The sequence below is a fragment of the Cucurbita maxima genome, unplaced genomic scaffold, assembly GCF_002738345.1.
Source record: "Cucurbita maxima cultivar Rimu unplaced genomic scaffold, Cmax_1.0 Cma_Scf00015, whole genome shotgun sequence".
Taxonomy (NCBI): domain Eukaryota; kingdom Viridiplantae; phylum Streptophyta; class Magnoliopsida; order Cucurbitales; family Cucurbitaceae; genus Cucurbita; species Cucurbita maxima.
The window spans coordinates 2,488,724-2,509,408 of NW_019272031.1; the positions used below are offsets into that span (position 1 = coordinate 2,488,724).

The window sequence follows — 20,685 nt, forward strand, 5'->3', positions numbered from 1 at the left end:
ATCTAGTCATATTGTCTTACAACTTACGAGGTCGCGCCTCAACCTAGGACACTAGTCATTCACGACATAAGCAAAGCAAGTCACCTAAGTTATAGAAAAGAAAGATTGGAAAACTGGCACATATCCCCAAGGATACGCTTCAATTTAGAGACCTGCTCGTAATGTTGGGGGTACCTAGTTGCTCAAATTGTTGGGATTTATGCCCTAAAATCTCATAATTAATTATTTAGTTTTAACCACAATTTTTATTATTTTATTTATAATTTAATTGTTATCTAAGGTATGAAAATTCAAGGTTATTATTTAGTTTTTAACCACAATTTTTTATTATTTTATTTGTAATTTAATTGTTATCCATGGTATGAAAATTCAAGGCTATTGTAATCTTGAACAGTATGTCTTGACATACAAGAAGATCATGTTCAAGTAATAATCTAAAGGGTCTATAGTATATGTTGGTAACACTATTGATACGGCTCACTTTGTAATCGTTACAAATGATTTGATCCAAATTGTTTATGTGGTGACATGTAAGTGGGGGTATCCTATACAATGAGTTTGTATAACACTGAACCAATAAATATTTAATCTCTCCTCATAATCCGTTAATTGAGGAGATTAATATTTCACATGATGATCACATGCGACTCAGTCTTAATACTGAGTGAGTTATGAACTTCTTTCTGAGAGGGCTTATACTTTGATTTACATGTGTGAGAATGACTCTATTAGCCGATTCAATATGTCTACCATTTTGGAGACTTGACCAAATAGGGAGTTGGAAACATAATATTGAAATTCACTCATTTCCACAAAGAAAAGTAAATGAGTTGTTCTCTTACGTACTAATTTACTGTGATTTTCTAGCACATAGAATCATTTTGGTATTTCTTTTCAAACACAATTCATAAGATTCGTAAAGAAATTAACGAAAATTAAATTTAAAAACTAACTTATCGAAATGGTCTCGAAATGATAATATTACTTCTTGAAGTATTTCACGACAACCATTTAACTTTTTTTATTTAAGCATTATTTTTTTTTAAAGTCGTAGTTTTGAACTTTTACTTATTTATCAATGGAGATTCCAACAACCGACCGACCAGTAATGTGTTGATTAGTTGAGTTATACCTGTATCAGCTTTCGGCCCCTTTATGATTATTTCCGTTGGTCAGTCTAGTTAGGTCTTAACTATATCAAACCATATCCATTTATAAATTCTTTGAAAATTTTTGGAAAAAAAAAAACACAATAATAAATAATAATTTACAAAAAGAATAATTTGAAAAAGTAGAATCAATAATTTACACTTGGCGATCACATGAAGCAAAAAGGAATTGGTTCTAAATTTTCAAGTGGAGAATTTTTTTATTTTATTTTATTTTATTTTATTTTTCTTACATACACTTTCTTTGCTGTCACTCTAGTTTTATTTTATTTTTTTATTTTTTTTTTCTTCTTAATTTTATTAAAACAAAAAATATATTTTAATTTCTATGGTACTGTTTGATGTTGAAAGTTCTTTATCCATTAATTTAGGGAATGATCATCGGTTTATAATAATATTCTCTTCATTGGTAATAAGGTCTTTTAGTGAAGTCCAAAGCAAAACCATGAGAGCTCAAAGTGTACAATATTATACCATTGTGGAGAGTCGTGTTCATCTAACATAGTATCAGAGTCATGCCCTAAACTGTGTCAATAGATTGGTAAATCCTCAAATGTCGAACAAAGAACTCCAAAAGAAAAGAAGTTGAGCCTTGATTAAGGGGAGAGGCGTAGTTTGTTCGAGGGGAAGACATAGTAAAAAATGACTAAGATTCCAAAAGAAAAAAGAATTGAGTCTAAGGGAGGAGGCTTACTTTATTCGAGGGAAGGTGTTGGATGTTGAAAGTCCCACATCACTAATTTAGAGAATGATCATGAGTTTATAATCAAATAGTAGAGCTTATGCTCAAATATATTTACCAAAATTATCGAATTTCTAAAAAAGGGATTATATATATATATAATAAAATAATTTAATTTTTGAATGCATCTTGGACTTAATTTAAAAAGAATTTGCACACCAACTTTTTCTACGAGAGATATTCTTTTTTTTTTAATTTACTCGTAAAAAGACGAAGAATCTTTGAGTAAGGAAAGAACAAGCGAGAAATTAAAGATACGAAGATTTTAATGATTGACCTCAATAAACGGAGCAAGTGGTAGTTACTACCAAACTATACTCGTACTACTTTTAGTTTGGTCATTTTAAGGATGTTAAAAAAATTGATGAATTAAAAAATCTGATCAACTCAATCCAATCGATACAGTTTGAGTTGGGTCATAAAATTATTTGGATCGAGTATTATTCAAATAAATAAATATTTTATAGATTGAATTGTTTGAACTCTTAAAATTAAAATTAAATGGGTTAACAAACTAAACCAAATTTATTGTTAATTTTAAAATATGAAATTATATATGCATTTATTTATTTATTTTATTTTTATTTAATTTTCGACCATATATATATATATATATATATATATATATATATATATATAATCTCTTGATATTAGCGGACTTGCGATTGTATGACATTCATTTTCCAACGACGAGTGAGTTAAGCTAATTTGTTCTTACGTCGCCTACGACCAAGCAATGTATGCTTGAGTCTTTGACCTCAATTTAAGAGAAGGTTTTAGAAAACGAAGGTAGAGAGATTTTTGAAAGAAACGTTATATAAGCCAACAAGTAGTAACAACGACTCACATTGCCTTTTATATATATATATAAATGGACAATAAGAAACTTTTTTATTATTTATTTTTTATATAAAAATTAAAGATGGTGTTAAAATAGGCTATTACCAATAAATGTATATTTGTTATTTTAAATTAATGGTAATAATATTATTGAAATTAATAAAAATTTAAGAATAAAGTTTTAAGGTTATTTTTATTAATTTAACCTCTATTTTTATCTCAATAGCATAATTCACAGCACGTCTTACTTCGGTAAAGCAGTAAATTTCTCCTCCACTATGCCACTAAGAACACTCTGGTTGCGAAATTACCAAAAAGCCCTCCCTTTTACACGATTCCCATGCCACTCACTAATTTATAAACCGAGGCCGTTACAGAATTCGACACACACCAAAAACTTCACTACTGCGCAGTTACATCCGTCCCTCCCGATTCTCCAGAACCCAATAAATCCCTACGAACACATAAATTTCCTGCTACAGCCACCATTTTCATCTTCAATTTTTCTCTCTTCTGAAGATTATCAATGGACGAAAAAGTGGGTGCGAAGAACAGCAAGAGCCATGGAAATCAAGCTACCAGATGGGCGATTTTCAAGCGATCTCTGAGGAGAGAGTCGCGCAAAATGAAGCTATTAGGATCGGCTTTCAAGTGGAAGAGATTGACGAATCTGCAGATTTCTTTCATGGATAATATTCTTTTCAAATTTGTTTCTGTGTTGGAGGGTGTAGTTCTTGTTCTTAGACTCTGTTTCTTCTTCCTCTGTTTTGGATGTCACTTTTGAATTTGGATTCCGCTCTGTTTCGTTTCTGAAATTATTTGTTGATATTTCTGGTTGTTTCTTTTTTTCTTTCAATGTTCTGTATGATTTGGATTCATAGGATTCGTTTGGGTTGTTTCGATTTTGATTTATGGGATTTTGGGGAGGAAGAAATTAGTAGTTTGTGTAACGCTGTAAAATTCTATACAATGGACATTTAAGTTCGATCGTTGTTAGAAACGGCCGTCAATATTCGTTGTTTGTTCATTTTAGTGAAGGAAACTTAGCAGCAGGGGAATGGATTACAGAAAAATACTCTTGAGATTTGGGTTTTCCGGCGTCGTCGCCGGCGGTATGTTCTTCTCCGATGAGGAAAAACGTTTTAATGTTCTAGATTAATGAGATTTTGGGGAGGAAGAGATTAGTATTTTGTGTAGCGCTGTAAAATTCTAGATTAAGGGGCTGCCAATATTCGTTGTTTGTTCATTTTAGTGAAGAAAACTTAGAAGCAGGGGAATGGATTACAGGAAAATACTCAGAGATTTGGGTTTTCCGGCGTCATCGCCGGCGTGTGTTCTTCTCCGATGAGGAAAAACGTTTTAGTACTCTAGATTAATGGGATTAGTAGTTTGTGTAGCCCTGTAAAATTCTAGAACAATGGATATCTGAGTTCGATCGTCGTTAGAAATGGCCGCCTGATTCTTTGTTTGTTCATTTGAGTGAAGAAAACTTAGTAGCAGGGGAATGAATTACAGGAAAATACTCTGAGATTTGGGTTTTCCGGCGTCGTCGCCGGCGGTGTGTTCTTCTCCGATGATTAAAAGCGGTTTAATATTCGAACGAATCAGGTTACAGATCTCTGCTGAGTTGGGTTTCTTAGAAAATTGTGCGGTTGAAAAAGTCGAAACCGATTTCTTTGGTAATTTATGGCAATGAAAGTTGGAATCTGATTCAGTTTCTTTTGATTTCTGTCTGTTCTTGGCATTTTATGATTAGTCAGTAAATTTGAATTAATTTTCTAATTTGATTGCATTATTGCAAATTATTATAAATATTATTATTTCTATTTTTCTAGAATATGTTTAATAAAAAAAATAATTTTAGTGGAGACTAGGGAATACGAACCGATTAGTCATGCAATCCAAGTGAATCGACCTTTACAGTAGTAGCCCACACAAACCCCCCATGTTCGACGTGTGTAAACAATGTGTTTCTTTCGGGTGCTCAACATGATTTTCTCCAATAGGGGTGGTGTTAAGGATATTTAGTAATAAATTATAATTTACCATATATATTATATTTAATATTTTATTATAAGGTAAATATCTAATATTTGCCTTATTATCAAAGGTATCTTTGATAATAAATAAGATAACTTTTACACCATTTAGGTGTGGTGGATTAATCAAACATTCTTAGTCGCTTTTCATCTTCGTCGTGCACAACGGTGTCTCCTCCATGGTCACCGTGGAATGATCTTGGAGTTTCTTAAGATGGAGTTGGATCTAGGTGGAAATTGATGGCATAAGACGAAGAAAATAAACATGAACGACGACAGTAATCAAAATAGAACCATTAACGTTAGAATTCCAACTCATGATGCAATCATAGGCAATTTTATTTTCTCTTAAATCGCGTGAAACATCAACTTCTACAACCAACTAGTTTACACTGGTGTTGTTACATAAACTATCACTAAACGTTGATATCAAAATAAAATGATTTCTATATATAACAATTAATGTTATGTATTAAAAAATTATATATTTTTTTATATAGGTAGGGACCGACTCACCAACTTTTGGACGATAATTAGTATCTTATTGAAGTTAATGTTTAGAATAATAATTGATAAAAAAAAAAAAAAAAGTTGGATAATATGATTATATTGGTGAGGGTTCGAGTCAGTTTGTATACATCTCGAAATTTTAAAAATATAATTAATTTATTAAATATAAAATTAAAATTTAAATCTCTAAAATCTTAAACTTTTAATTTCATGAAGATTAAAATTAATGTTTATATAAATTTAAAAATTTATTAGTTAGTGACCAATTTTCTTTAATTTGTTTCCACATTTATGTTAATTTCCATATTTGAATAAACCAAGTTGTTAGGGTAAAAACATAAAGTAGATTAAATAAATAAGTTTTTTTTATATATAATTTTTATATTTATTATTATTATTTAATTTATTTCCAAAATTAAGAAATACTAAGAAAATTTTAAAAGTAAATACCATTTATCTTTTTTTTATTACGATAAAAAAAAATTATCCACAAACGTCTTAATAATACTCTAAAAATTTATGAATATTTTTAAAATATGGTACTGACGATTAAAGTTATTTTTTAATTAAAAAAAAATCTAAAGATATTTTTGAATTTTTTTTAATGTATTAATAAAACATTTGAAAACTAAAAATATTATTGAAATACTTTTGAAAATAAAAAAGTAATTTTGAAACCTTTTGAAAGTCGAGGGTACTTTCTAACCAAATATTAACCGAATGGTAAGAATATTTTTTTAGATTTTTTTAAAGTTTAAATATATTATTAAAATATACCGGATAATGCAAGTTTTCTTTCTTTTTCCTCCAGCTAGTTATGCTCAAAATTACGACTCATTCTCTCGGTTTCTTTTTTTGTGTAATAAACCCTAACAACATTTGATTCAGACTCAACTACTAATGTACAATCTAATTAAGTCTCGATGGATCTTTTCGTGATTCAATTATTAATTAAGGTCTATAAGTTGTAACAAGAAGAATGAAGGATAATTGAATCACCGAAATATCTGTCCGACATTAAATGTTTTGACATGATTGGACGTTAGATTTTATTTTATTTTATAATTTTAAACAAAATACTAACAATTTTCATTTAAAACACTTTCAGTATTTTTTATTTTTATTTTTGTTGTCGACTCTATATTTTTGGATTGGGTTGTTGACTTATTTTTTTAATTATCTTAAAAAAAATTTATACTTATCTACCATATTATATTAATAAATAAAATCTCATAAAACTCAAATATCAAACATTCACGAATCACAACGCATCACTGACGGTTACAATCGTCAAATATTCATAATATTCATAATAATCTTTAAAATAGGATAGGGCTATAACCTTATTTTCGGGTTGGTCAAATTTACTCGACAAAAAAGATATAAGGAGATATTGTCCTCTGTAGACTTTCTTGTTCTAAGCTTCTCCTTCAAGATTTTTAAAATATCTTAAAACTCAAATATCAAACATTCACGTGTCATAGTGCATCACTAATATCAATTACAAACATCATGTATTCTTAATATTCATAATAATCTTAAAAGTAGGATACGACTATAACCCTATTTTCGGGTTGGTCAAATTGACTCGGAAAAAAAAATGTCATCAATCACGAAAACCCGTCTAGCAAATATTGTTCCCTTTGAGTTTTCCTTTTCGGGCTTTCCCTCAAGAAAGATTTTTAAAACGCTTCTTCCCTTTTGGGCTTTCCACTCAAGATTTTTAAAACGCGTCTTTCCTTTCGAGCTTCCCTCTCAAGATTTTTAAAATGCGTCTTCCCTTTCGAGATTCCCCTCAATATTTTTAAAACGCGTATACTAGGGGAGGTTTCCATCCATCACTACTACATATTAGTCTCTTTGGCTTTCCCCTCAACGTTTTTAAAACGCGTATGCTAAGGGAGATTTCCACGCCCTTATAAAGAATTCTTGGTTTTCCTCTCGGTATGGAATCTCACAAGATTTTTCGATTTTTCAAAAATCCAACCCAATCGAAATCGAAAAAAAATCTAACCCAACTCAACTTTTTTTATTTGAATTGAATAGTCCGAGCTGGTCAAATTCTGAGATCATTTGAATACGCGGACTCACATAAAAAAAAATGGACCTCCACAACATAATTTTGGTTAATAATTAATTAAAAAATTAAACATCAAATAAATGAATAAAGAAATAAATGTAATGTAGGTCGCCTAAATCACATCCTCTTGGGCGTAGATTACGAGAACCCTCTTTGAGTGGCTTCACCATTTAGCCAGACAAATCGCTCCCCTTACCTCTTCGATTCTTCCCAAGTTCTTTATTCCTGCTCTAAAATCCAAACCAATTGCCAGATTTCAATCTCCACCATACCCCATTTTCATCTCCTTTCCTCCTCGCAATCTTCGCTTCCTTGTTCTATACAAATCCCCTTTCCTTCCTTCCTCAAATCGCCATTTTCCACCATGCAGGCTGTTCAATCTCCCACTCTCAAGCCCTCTCCATTGGACCCATTCCGCCGCCGGAAATGCTCCCCTTTCCTCGTCGCTGCTGCTCCCAAATCCAAGCGTGTTTCTTTCATTTCTGCATCTGCGGCTTCCACTGTCTCTGCGCCCAAGCGGGAGAAGGATCCTAAGAAGCGTGTGGTGATTACTGGAATGGGGCTTGTTTCTGTTTTCGGGAATGATGTTGATGCTTACTATGATAAGCTGCTTGCTGGTGAGAGTGGGATCTCTCTTATCGATCGTTTTGATGCTTCCAAGTTTCCTACTCGTTTTGGTGGCCAGATCCGGGGATTTGCTTCGGAGGGTTACATTGATGGTAAGAATGACCGGCGGCTTGATGATTGTCTTCGGTATTGCATTGTGGCCGGTAAGAAGGCTCTTGAGGATGCTGACCTCGGTGGAGATAAGCGCTCTAAGGTCATTTCCTCCTTTTGATTTTCTTTTGGATGTGAACTGTTTTGGTAAAGTATGTGTTCGTCCTGGTGTTCTTCTGCATGATTACATTTCTTGTTATTTTCTTTTGGATTCAATTGTTTCTGGTCGGTTTGCTGAATTCTTCATGAATCTTAGATCTGGAGGTTGTTTGCGAAGTTGTGAAGTGTTTTTACCTTTTGATTCAAACTATATGCCCATAGGAATTGAATATTTGATTATGCTTAAGTCAAGTATGGAGTTGAATCAGCTGTGGAGCTGCGTCTAAATCATTTAGTTTACTCTTTTTTTTTTTTTTTGTGAGATAATGCAATCTATCACTACGCCTAAGTGACATGGATGAATTTGGATATCAACGTTAACCTGTAATTGTAAGCAAAGCGACCTTTGGCTAAATATATTGACCACTAAAAGCTCAAGATTCTATTATTTCTCTCACTTCAAAATCCCCACTCAAAATCCACACACAACATAGCAGTTTGCCACAAAAACAACCCTTTATCATGCAGAGTTGAATGAGAAGTTGCTCGATTGTTTCTCTACAACCTTGAGCATTGACGAAGAACACTTAAATAAACAACTCCAAACAACACTAGCAAAATTACATCTTTAGAGGATATGATCGAGATCCTCCGAAAGGAATTTAGTTGCATAATCAGGTAGAGTTACATGGAGATTTGAAGAAATTATTGGTTGTTTGACTTTACTTTCCTTGATCTAGGGGAGAATTCCATTTAAGAGAAAATAATTAGTTTGTTCTTCAGGCAGTCACTGCTTTAAAGCTTTTATTAAAGATCCTCATTTCTATTGTTCATTTTTTCTCTTATCTTATACAGTTATGGTTTTATTTTGCTACAGATTGACAAGGAGCGTGCTGGAGTGCTTGTTGGAACAGGGATGGGTGGTCTAACCGTCTTTTCCGATGGTGTTCAGGCTTTGATAGAGAAAGGTCACCGGAAGATAACCCCTTTTTTTATTCCTTATGCCATCACAAATATGGGGTCTGCCTTACTTGCCATTGATATTGGTTTCATGGGTCCCAATTATTCTATATCCACTGCTTGTGCCACCTCTAATTATTGCTTCTATGCTGCTGCTAATCACATCCGTCGAGGAGAGGCTGATATGATGCTTGCTGGTGGAACTGAAGCTGCTATCATACCTATTGGATTAGGGGGTTTTGTTGCTTGTAGGGCTCTATCTCAAAGAAATGATGACCCTAAAACTGCTTCAAGGCCATGGGACAGAGATCGTGATGGCTTTGTTATGGGAGAAGGTGCTGGCATATTGGTAAGCTTTGACGTATATCTTGATGTGCTCTGTAAATTCTGCAAGGATAAGCTACTTTATCTTGCTTTTACCTGGACTGTTATGTATTCAACAAGGAAGATGAATATTCATTTTCTTCGTGTTGAATTTCACTCTGTGTTTGACCTCATTCCAAACCTATTTGAAGATAACTCCAGTGGTAGTTTTTACCTGACAGGTTATGGAGAGTTTGGAGCATGCAATGAAACGTGGTGCACCAATTCTTGCTGAATACTTGGGAGGGGCTGTTAACTGTGATGCTTATCACATGACGGATCCTAGAGCGGATGGTCTTGGTGTCTCTTCTTGCATCTTGAGCAGCCTTGAAGATGCAGGTGTATCACCTGAGGAGGTAACTGAATCTGATCTATTTATTCTGTTTCTGGAATCCCCAGTTGCTGACGCTAATGCTGTTTTAATAGTTTCAAAGTTTGTATTGATAATGTCTAGAGAATGACGTTACACGGTTTGCAAGTGCATTTGCACAATATAGCAAGTTGGTTGGCCTGTTTATAAGGCTTCTGCCACATTTTGTGTACCTCATGGTCATCTAATTACACTTTGTAAATATGTTATTCAAGTTTACTTAGAAAAATAAATTTCATCTTGTTTCTCATGTCAAATGTCTTGGTAAAGTTGAAATGTGTTTGGCTCCAACCCAAGATTTTCATCTTACCTGGATGATATGAGTAGCATTTATTTTGTAACAATTGTTGCATGTGACATTAAACAGCAAAGTTCTTTATATGTGGATGTTCATGGGCCTAATACTGGTTAGGGAACTCCAAGTAATTCCTATACCCTTCCAACTACAGAACACATTGCACATTTCCTTTTGAATCGTTTTTTTCCTTTTTCTTTTGAATCCTTTTTGTTATATGGGAATTTGGAAGGCTACCATTTTTTGAAATGTTAAATTGTCTGTTTATGATGACAAAAACTAAGTTTGCTTTTTTTTGTTTTTTTCTCAATAAAATTTGCAGGTCAACTATATTAATGCACATGCAACATCCACCCTTGCCGGTGATTTAGCTGAGATCAATGCCATCAAGAAAGTGTTTAAGAATACATCAGAGATCAAAATCAATGCAACTAAGGCAACCTCTCTTCTCCTTCCTTTCCTCCCTCCCCACCATATTCACCAGCATTTACATAGCTGCAATGTATTCCTTTCGAGGTGATCCAATGGTTTGCTGATGCTTTTTCTCGTTGTCATTACTTTTCAGTCTATGATAGGACATTGCCTTGGTGCTGCTGGAGGTTTGGAAGCCATTGCCTCTGTGAAAGCAATTGAAACAGGATGGTTGCATCCTTCCATAAATCAATTTGTACGTTTCCTTTTCCATTTTAACAATCTGGTTTCTGATAATGTCCGGTTAACTTTTGAACGTAGAGCAAGACCCTTTCGACAATTGCAATTAGAATTGTTTGTCAGTCTCTACTCTCTGTTCTTTATTACACGTTCACACACTGCACTTCAGTTTAGTACATCCACGAAATCGAGAAGAATTAATGTTTTAACTGGAGGTGGTAGTGGGAAAAAGGAGTTTATCTAAATCCATGAAAAGATCTATTCTATCTGGTTATAGGATAGTTCAATTCTGTCTCAAATCCTAATGATTCATTGATTTCAGAGAGTCCAATCTATTTCTACACCATATTGTTCATAGGGAAATGTCATGCTAATGAAAATTTGAGAATTTTGTTTCACAAATACAGAGCTCTGAAATTACATTAACTTCTCTTATACAGCACAATGCTTGTAGAAGTTGGTTTAGATGAATATTTATCATTGCTTTATCCCTATTTGACTGTAGAACCCCGAGCCTTCAGTTGATTTTGACACGGTTGCGAACGTAAAGCAGCAGCACGAAGTGAATGTTGGTAAGTTACATACATATTTTCCAACTGCCTGCTTTAAATCCCAGAACCTCCCAGTTTAGTAACAAAATCCTGCAATTCTCTGTTTTCAGCTATCTCAAATTCATTTGGATTTGGTGGACACAACTCGGTCGTGGCATTCTCGGCATTCAAACCTTGAGCGTGCGCGTTAAGCTTATACTTCAAGGTTTGGTTTTGTAGGAGAGTCCAGCCTTAGCCTTATCTGAGAATAGTCGCTAATTTATTTACGAACGAGGTTGCTTTGCTCGCTGCGGGCGTCTCTGTCTGTCTTTCAGTGTTTAGGTCTATATGCAATTTGTGATCATCATCATCATTCCATTTGTTGCTGTGTTTCTGATCCAATAAATGAGTTACTTGAACTTGAGCGAGCTTTTTGGGTTAGATAATATTAGATTTCTATTCACATTCTCTGAAGAATTTCATCAAAATGTTGTAATGAAGTAGTTTTTTTCTTTCTGCAATTCTCTCTCTTGTTCTTGCATTTTCTGAATGTTTTAGAGATAGAGAAATGAAAGAAGAAGGGGTCTAGTGATACTCGAGAAGCGCGGAATTATGAGATCTAGGTAAACAGTTTATATCCACGAACTATCGTTAAAAAATATTTATATTTTTTTAAGGGTATTTTTTGAATTTTTATTTCAAAGTTCAAAAGTTATTTTTTTTTAATATATTTTTTTTAATAAAGGGCAATGTTGGTAATTCATTTTTTAAACTAAAAAAATTCGAGAATCAGACCATTTTTTAAATTAAAAAATTTATTTATTTTAAAGTTTAAAAATAGATCAAAGTTTTAAAGAACCATGGTTGATTATTATTATTATTATTTTCTTTAATTTTCATATTCTTTTTGTGTAGATTTGTTGTCACGAGATACTAATCATGAATTAATAAATTTTAAGTAATTGGCCTTGATTTCATTAAATATAAAATTATTTTAAACAAATTATTCAATTTACAACAACAAGGACTCCGTGGCCCAATGGATAAGGCGCTGGTCTACGAAACCAGAGATTCTGGGTTCGATCCCCAGCGGAGTCGATTTCAAGTTCTCTATGCAATTCCGCGCTTTTCTTTTTTCCTTTTTCCTATTTTATTATTTTTCTTTTTGACAAAATTAATTCACAGCATTCAAGTAACTTTAAAAAATAAGTAAAGGACTCCGTGGCCCAATGGATAAGGCGCTGGTCTACGAAACCAGAGATTCTGGGTTCGATCCCCAGCGGAGTCGATTTCAAGTTCTCTATGCAATTCCGCGCTTTTCTTTTTTCCTTTTTCCTATTTTATTATTTTTCTTTTTGACAAAATTAATTCACAGCATTCAAGTAACTTTAAAAAATAAGTAAAGGACTCCGTGGCCCAATGGATAAGGCGCTGGTCTACGAAACCAGAGATTCTGGGTTCGATCCCCAGCGGAGTCGATTTCAAGTTCTCTATGCAATTCCGCGCTTTTCTTTTTTCCTTTTTCCTATTTTANTATTTTTCTTTTTGACAAAATTAATTGAGAGAATTTAAGTAACTTTAAAATAATAAGTAAAGGACTCCGTGGCCCAATGGATAAGGCGCTGGTCTACGAAACCAGAGATTCTGGGTTCGATCCCCAGCGGAGTCGATTTCATATTCTCTATGCAATTCCGCGCTTTTCTTTTTTCCTTTTTCCTATTTTATTATTTTTCTTTTTGACAAAATTAATTGAGAGAATTTAAGTAACTTTAAAATAATAAGTAAAGGACTCCGTGGCCCAATGGATAAGGCGCTGGTCTACGAAACCAGAGATTCTGGGTTCGATCCCCAGCGGAGTCGATTTCATATTCTCTATGCAATTCCGCGCTTTTCTTTTTTCCTTTTTCCTATTTTATTATTTTTCTTTTTGACAAAATTAATTGAGAGGACTTATGTAACTTTAAAATATTTTGTAAAGGACTCCGTGGCCCAATGGATAAGGCGCTGGTCTACGAAACCAGAGATTCTGGGTTCGATCCCCAGCGGAGTCGGCTTTTTTTTATTTCTGTAATTCCGTGCTGGAGTCGAATTTTTCTCTTTTTCCTATTTTATTATTTTTATTTTTAACAAATTAATTTAGAGGATTGGAGTAACTTAAATTAGTGGGCAATAAACTTTATCCTCTTTCTAAAAAAATATAATTTTAAATAAATATATTTATACCGATAGTTGAAAACTGAAATTAGATGTGCTATGCGGCTTGCTTTGTTTTTGTTCGAGTGTGAGATATCACATAAATTACATATTTAGATATCAAATAGTCAATAATTTATCGGAATTTTCCCTCTCTTTTTACACCCTTGTGGACAAATAAGCATAGGGTCTTATAGTACCAAAAATTTTACTTCGAATCGAGCTGCTTAGCACATTTCTTGGAGAGTAAATTCATTATATCTTCTTCTTTTCCATCTTTCGTTATTACAACCTTTCTGATGCCAAAGTCTTCAATTGAAACTACTAGTAGTCTTGAGGGGAACTCTCTCTTTCAAGAGACGCATGTCAAATCTTGGTAGGGTTTTTCTCATCTCTTTCTTTGTGCATTGAATAATGGACTGCGTAAGTTGGATTGGGTTGAAGAAAATTTTTGGACAAGAAATTTTGGGTTGGTTGAATTGGTGGTTCTAATTGATGAATATGGTTCATAACCCAATCCAACCCAATCGAGTAATCCAAATAGGATTGTACATGGGTTGAATGGGATAGAGTCATCAAATATATCAAATTAATAACTAAAATATCAAACTTTCCTGTATGGAGTTAATATATTATAAACTTAACAAAAGTAATAAAATAATATAAAAGAAATCAAACAAAATAATAAAATATATAAAAGAAACTAAATAAAACAGTGTATATACAACTAAAGTCGAACTTGTGCACAACATTCTTAGTAACAACAAATTACCAAGATTTTGTTCGATTTGGATCCCCCGATGTCCAATGAACCATTTTGTTCGATTTGGGTCCACCCGATGTCCAATGAACCTAAAACCCAAACCATACATATTCAGGTTCAAAAAATTTTACCCAACCCAAGCTAATCGTTATAATTCAAGTTAGTTCAATTCGAGTTGTCAATTCAATGTACACCCCTCTAATTACCAATGAATAACAAAAAATTTTGAAGTTTCAAGAATATTTTTGAAACAAAATACTAACCGTTTCAATCCAACTTTAAAAAATTTAAGAGTTTTTTTTAGACAAAGTACAAATTTCAACCGTATTTTAATTAATTTGACATATTATAAGATCATAAAAACAAAGAATTGTTCTTCAAATAAAGTCAAAGCATTTCCATAAATCAGCAGGAAAATGAAAAATCAGAAGCAAAATTTGACGTCCTCCAATAAGATTGAGAAAATTCATTGCTAACGAAAAGAAATGAAAGAAAAAATGTTCCAAAATTTTGAAGATTTAAACCAAACTTTATTGCATCTGCTGCTGCTTGCTCATGGGAGAAAAGGAAGAGTTTACATGAATAGATTGGGTTTGGAGGCCTTGTATGTGGTCTTGAGCTTCCTGGTTGGAGGTCTAACCTTCTTGAACACCAACGGAAACTTGATCTTCGAATCATGGAATTGTTTGGTGCTTTCCCTCTTGCATAGCTTAGCAGGAACAATGGCAGTCTTGATGATTTGGATGCATGGAGATCTAACACGGTGTCGAGAAGCCATCTCGGTGTACATTTGTTCCACAGCGCTGTTGAGAGTGGTGTCGCGATATTCCTTGTACATGTTGTGATAGCCAGTTCGACTTTGGTAGCGGAGCCAGATACCATAGTTCTTGATTTTGGTGGGATTTTTCTCAAAGATCTGCAAGGAAATCATATTGAAGATTATTTGTATCAGAAAGAACTCAAAGAAATTCAAAAATTCAAGTGTAGCAAGTATGCTACACTAAGTATCACATCACCACAAATGCACATGAATGGTGTTGCTAGTAAATATTGTCTTCTTTGGGCTTCCCTTTCGGGTTTTCACTCAAGGTTTTTAAAACGCGTTTGCTAGGAAGAGGTTTTCACACCCTTGTAAAGAATGTTTCGTTCTCCTCCCCAACCAATGTGGGACCTCACAATTCACCCCCTTCGGGCCCAACGTCTTCGCTGACACTCGTTCCCTTCTTTATTGATGTGAGACCCTCCAATCCAACTCCCTTCGAGGCTCATCCTCCTCGCTGGCACATCGCCCGGTGTCTGGCTCTAATACCATTTGTAACAGTCCAAGCCCACCGCTAGCAGATATTGTCCTCTTTGAACTTTCCCTTTCAAGCTTCCCTTCAAGATTTTTAAAACGTGTTTGCTAAGAAGGTATCAGCCCAACGAACAAATTCAAATTCAATCAAATTCTATGAAGTCTAACTTACATTTCATTTACTTCAAATTTAACAAGTTCAGAATATCAATAATGTTGAATACATTTCCAGAGTCCAACGAATCAGATCGACTAAATAACTATCGCGAGCATCACATGTAAACATCAAGGTTTTAACTTTTGTACAAATAGCCATCTTTCCGCAATTACCTGATAAATTGTTCTATATGCTTTTGAATTGTAAACACTAATACCCTTTTGTCATTGTCTATAGCAACCTTTGAATCTTTCCTCTCCCCTTGAAAACTGACCCCTTCCCTTTTAAAAAGTCTATTGCAAGCTTTGCATCAATCTTCTGTCTAAAAAAGTGGGTGAGGAAGTGGAGGCACCCACTCAATGAAAGTAGCTATCAAATGACTGAGTTAGCTTGAGTTGCATTTAGACACAAATCTATCAAGAACTCACTATTCTTTTTTAATAGATATGAAAAACGACACTACTATAAATTTTCTCTCTCCACCTTTTCCCACACTTTCTTTTCTTTACTTCATCAAGACCTCTGCATCCAAATAATTTCTTATTCTCTAACTAAAGAATCAAATAACTTTTCCACAATGTCACCACCAGCTAAGATGTTCCATTCCCAGTTTCACCCAATCTATATGCTTATAAAGAAGAGAAAAGAGAGTCCTTCATCGACAACGTCAACACTGGGGAAATGGGCAAGCTTCTAAAGTGTTATGTCTCAATTATTATCCAAAAACAAAAGGATACTTGTATAAAGCACATTCATTTTGACACGTCGAGAACTAACACGAGAATCTTCACCATTCTCTACATTTAAGACATAAAATACAAATGACAACCACTTATTAGCTAACCGGACAAACACAATATTTGTAATGCATTTCCTTCTTAATCAGTAAAATTATCAGTTCAGCATCAGCCTAAACTAAGAAACAGCCAGAGGATTACATTTTCACAAAGCTAAGAACTTAATGTAAATAAACTCAAAAGATATCCATTATTCCACGCATGTATTACCTCATTGATAGCAAGCACTTGTCCGTTACTCTTCTTGACCTTCTTCAACTTACTCAAAAAGTACCTGATTCCAAAAAAATTAGACAACTCGTCACAATTAAACAACTCCATCCAATGGCTATCTGAAAGTGAAAAGCATTGGCATTTCTAACGTGAAACTCACCAGAACTTGGACTTAGCCCGAACCTCATTCGTGGCCCATAACTTCATTCGGTAAATCTTAGGGTGTTCATCTGATTCAGATGGAATCGCCCTTCCTACAACCTGGTATTGGTGGAACTGGAAAAAAAAAAAAAAAAAAAAAAAAAAAAAAAAAAAAAAAAACAAATACTAATTAAACACTCCTCGAATCCACCGCGTTAATTTCGATTCAGAAAAAAACTAATCAAACAAAAATGTGATCAAATCGCATTACGAAAAAAAAAACAAATCAATGAAGAAGAAAATCAAATACTCAATGCCTCTGTATCCCTGCACTAATCTAATAAACATACGAAAATTTCATCATAATATATAGAGAATGCCTCTGTTGATGCTTCCTATATCATCCATTATACAAAAATACGAGATCTAAAAGAACGGAAATCATGTCTTACCCTAAAAGACACCATCTCGGAGGAGAAGAGAAGCTGCTGATGCCTCTGTCACCGATCTCCCTCTTCCCGACTAGTTACGAAGGCGCGGGGCTAGGGCTTTGCTCCCAATAATATACCTGAGCTTTCGGGGGCAAATATCTTAAATCCATACCACTTTTTTTTCTTAATTTTGTATTTTTCTTTTTAGTATAATTGGCTAATTTTGTTCCACACTTATCATTTTATTATTATAGTTTAATTTTTATTGTTAACTTTAAAAGCTCGATCGTTTAGGTTAGCATATTGCGTGTGAGACTCGATATTGAAAAACTTAGGTTGAGCACACGTTTTAAACGTGAAAGTTGTTTTATTTTCTTCATCCGAGTTCAATTAAACATATACACCTTGACAATACTTGGAACAACTTCGAGGGACGAAATCAAGCATATTCGAGTTTAGGGAGAACGTCGGCTAAGATCATTCAAGTAAGTGGTCTTACTATTGACATGGTCAGAAGTTTGTGTTATTTATGATGGCACGTGCCCAGTGACTTTGTACGCGTCATATGTTTAATATGTATGAAGTGTTTAAGAAACCATATGTCTACGATATGATATGATTATGATATGATATGCTAGATGATATGAAACATGTTATGTGCATGATATAATATAACACGATGTATGACATGAATAATACACAATAAATAAATAAATAAAAATTACGTGTACACAACTCCGAAATATGTTTAAATTAATTTGAAAAATGTTGGGACCTCATGCATTATCGTATGTCACAAGGATCGGAACATTTTTCCCTTATGATGAGTACGAGCGCATACGTTATGAAAAAGAAAAAGGATTGTCATGTTTAACATGATACCATTACGGTCACTGTTCTTTTCGGGTGATCGGCAACAATACCAAAGAATGTTAGCCTGACCAGAAAATAGGCCCAAGAGGTGTATCAACCGACTGGTGGGTTCAGATAAGCCGTGAGTAGAACAATAAATACACATTTGATCCTAAGGGAATACAGCTTTAAAATGATAGGTCTCATTCATGTTGCATGTCTTTGTATTTTCTAACACTAAAAGTGGGCTCACTTATTGAGTATTTCTTAAACTACTTAAGTTACATGTTATTTCTATGTTTCGAGTAAAAGCAAGGCATCTCTGCACGGTTGACGACGACATTGCAAGTTAAGACAATGACACATGCATAGGGTAAATGCATTTAAATTTATTAGACTTTAGGTTAGTATAGTTCCCACACTATAGGTTACAGAGATTTCTCTAGGGTCTCATATAGAGACCCGAGAGGTTAACGTGCTCAGATGAGCTAGTAATGAGATATCAGTGTCAGAAGAGGCTCGACCAGGTCAACCACAAGACACTACAAAAGGTAGCCTAACTGACCATCGAAAGATTCATGAAAGAATTAACTAGTCTCGTATAACCCTACAAAACTCAGATGAATATCAATGCTCTAGTGATCGGAGGAATTGATTATATTATCATTCTCAATTCCATGGCTTTCCAAAAAAAAAAATTATAATATCCATAGATATCAATGAATATATAAAATGGGTATTTTTTTTTTTTAAAAAAAAAAAAGATATAAAGAGAGAATATTTCTCTAACCATATGAAAGGGATAAGCCAAATGAATTATTCTTTTAGAATCATGAAAAATTCCACATTAAAAATGATCCTATTCCCTATATATCATGAATTAAGTGGACCAAGAGCTACCAAATTTGTAAGATTTTATTTATTTATTTCATAATAAATGGTAATTATTTAAAAAGACTAAGCCATCAAGGTAATTTAAATATTTTTACGGTTGATTTTAGATAGAAATGGTTAATATTTTGATTAAAAAATACTCTAATCTTTCAAAAGAAACATTAAAAAGTTTGGAGATAATGTATGAGACGTTGATAGACAATATTGTGAATTCACAAGTTAGTTGGAGAGGGGAACGAAACATTTCTTATAAGAGCGTGTAAACCTCTTCCTAGCAAACGCGTTTCAAGACCATGAGGCTGACGACGATACGTAACAGGCCAAATTGGACAATATCTACTGGTGGGTTTAGGCTGTTACAAATGGTATCATAACTAGACACTGGACGGTGTGTCGCAAAGACGTTGAGCCCTTGGGGGGAGAAATTGTGAGATCCCACGTCGGTTGGAGAGAGGAATGAAGTATTTCTTATAAGGGTGTGAAAACTTATTCCTAGCAAACACGTTTTAAGACCATGAGACTGACGACGATACGTAACGGGCCCAATTAGACAATATCTACTGGTGGGTTTAGGTTGTTACAAATGATATCATAACTAGACACCGGGTGGTGTGCCGGGAAGACGTTGGACCCTTAGGGGGAGGAATTGTGAGATCCTATATCGGTTGGAGAGAAAAACGAAGCATTCCTTATAAAGGTGTGGAAACCTCTTCCTACCAAACGCGTTTTAAAACCGTGAGGCTGACGACGATACATAACCGGCCCAATTGGACAATATCATTTTAGCGATTTGTCACGTTGAATTTCAACTATTTTCGATAATGACCAAAATACGTTATAAATTTAAAAGAACAAAATTAAATGATAACTCGAAAAGGATCAGCTATGTAATTTAACCTAACATTCGGTACATATTTTCATGTGGTCGTGTTCCATATTGGGTATCTTAAATATATTCTTTACACGTTTACAAATGGGTATCTTAAAATCTTACTCGGTACACTTTCACTTAAATCTAAACATGGGTTCCTCCACATCTCAAAGAGAATAGAATAAAAATGTGGTTAAGAGATTAACTCAAAGTAGCTCGATTTATGCTAAATTCGTAATGTGATACTCGAGTAAATTAGTAGGTCAATGAACCTTGACTGCAGCTGAATAGAGCGATCTTGATGATAGGATGGCTATGAAAGATTTTAAATAATTGAAAGTTATTATCTATACTAACACGTGCATTATTTCCTCTTTTATGGCTCAATTATAGAAACTCGAAAGATAACCGTGTTTTGCTTAGAGCAATTCTATGTTGGATGACCTCGTGAAAGTTCTTCTACGATGCATGTGAGTGAGGACAAAACATGTTGAAATGGTTGTCGTTAGTCTATTGTGAGATCCCATATCGGTTGGAGAGTGGAACGAAACATTCCTTATAAGGGTGTGGAAACCGCTCCCTAGTAGACACGTTTTAAAATCGTGAGGCTGACGATGATACGTAACGGGTAAAAGTGAACAATATATGCTAGCGGTGGGCTTAAGCTGTTACAATGGAGATAGTCTTTATGTTTAGAAGCGAGAAATAAATAAC

The 20,685-nt window shown here is 33.9% G+C and overlaps 2 protein-coding genes and 6 non-coding genes across 8 annotated transcripts; 7 read left to right on the forward strand and 1 right to left on the reverse strand.

Moving 5' to 3' along the window:
- The first annotated feature begins 7,497 nt into the window (after positions 1-7,497).
- On the forward strand, positions 7,498-11,886 carry LOC111490418 (3-oxoacyl-[acyl-carrier-protein] synthase I, chloroplastic). The gene is made up of 7 exons (XM_023139028.1): positions 7,498-8,200; positions 9,074-9,505; positions 9,702-9,875; positions 10,507-10,620; positions 10,750-10,851; positions 11,341-11,407; positions 11,497-11,886. Exons 1-7 carry the CDS (start codon positions 7,745-7,747, stop codon positions 11,562-11,564), a joined length of 1,413 nt encoding a protein of 470 aa, XP_022994796.1. The 5' UTR covers positions 7,498-7,744; the 3' UTR covers positions 11,565-11,886.
- Positions 11,887-12,390: 504 nt separating this feature from the next.
- On the forward strand, positions 12,391-12,463 carry TRNAR-ACG. Its single transcript has one exon. It is a non-coding gene; the product is annotated as a tRNA-Arg (tRNA).
- A 117-nt stretch (positions 12,464-12,580) lies between these two features.
- TRNAR-ACG lies at positions 12,581-12,653 on the forward strand. The gene has a single exon. It is a non-coding gene; the product is annotated as a tRNA-Arg (tRNA).
- A 117-nt stretch (positions 12,654-12,770) lies between these two features.
- TRNAR-ACG lies at positions 12,771-12,843 on the forward strand. The gene has a single exon. It is a non-coding gene; the product is annotated as a tRNA-Arg (tRNA).
- Positions 12,844-12,961: 118 nt separating this feature from the next.
- Positions 12,962-13,034, forward strand: TRNAR-ACG. Its single transcript has one exon. It is a non-coding gene; the product is annotated as a tRNA-Arg (tRNA).
- A 118-nt stretch (positions 13,035-13,152) lies between these two features.
- Positions 13,153-13,225, forward strand: TRNAR-ACG. The gene has a single exon. It is a non-coding gene; the product is annotated as a tRNA-Arg (tRNA).
- A 118-nt stretch (positions 13,226-13,343) lies between these two features.
- TRNAR-ACG lies at positions 13,344-13,416 on the forward strand. The gene has a single exon. It is a non-coding gene; the product is annotated as a tRNA-Arg (tRNA).
- A 1,329-nt stretch (positions 13,417-14,745) lies between these two features.
- Positions 14,746-17,517, reverse strand: LOC111490491 (60S ribosomal protein L18a-like). Its single transcript, XM_023139139.1, has 4 exons — positions 17,376-17,517; positions 16,943-17,058; positions 16,780-16,843; positions 14,746-15,237 (listed from the first exon to the last, which is right to left on the reverse strand). The coding sequence occupies exons 1-4, from the start codon at positions 17,388-17,390 to the stop codon at positions 14,896-14,898; spliced, it is 537 nt and encodes a 178-aa protein (XP_022994907.1). The 5' UTR covers positions 17,391-17,517; the 3' UTR covers positions 14,746-14,895.
- Positions 17,518-20,685: the final 3,168 nt, after the last annotated feature.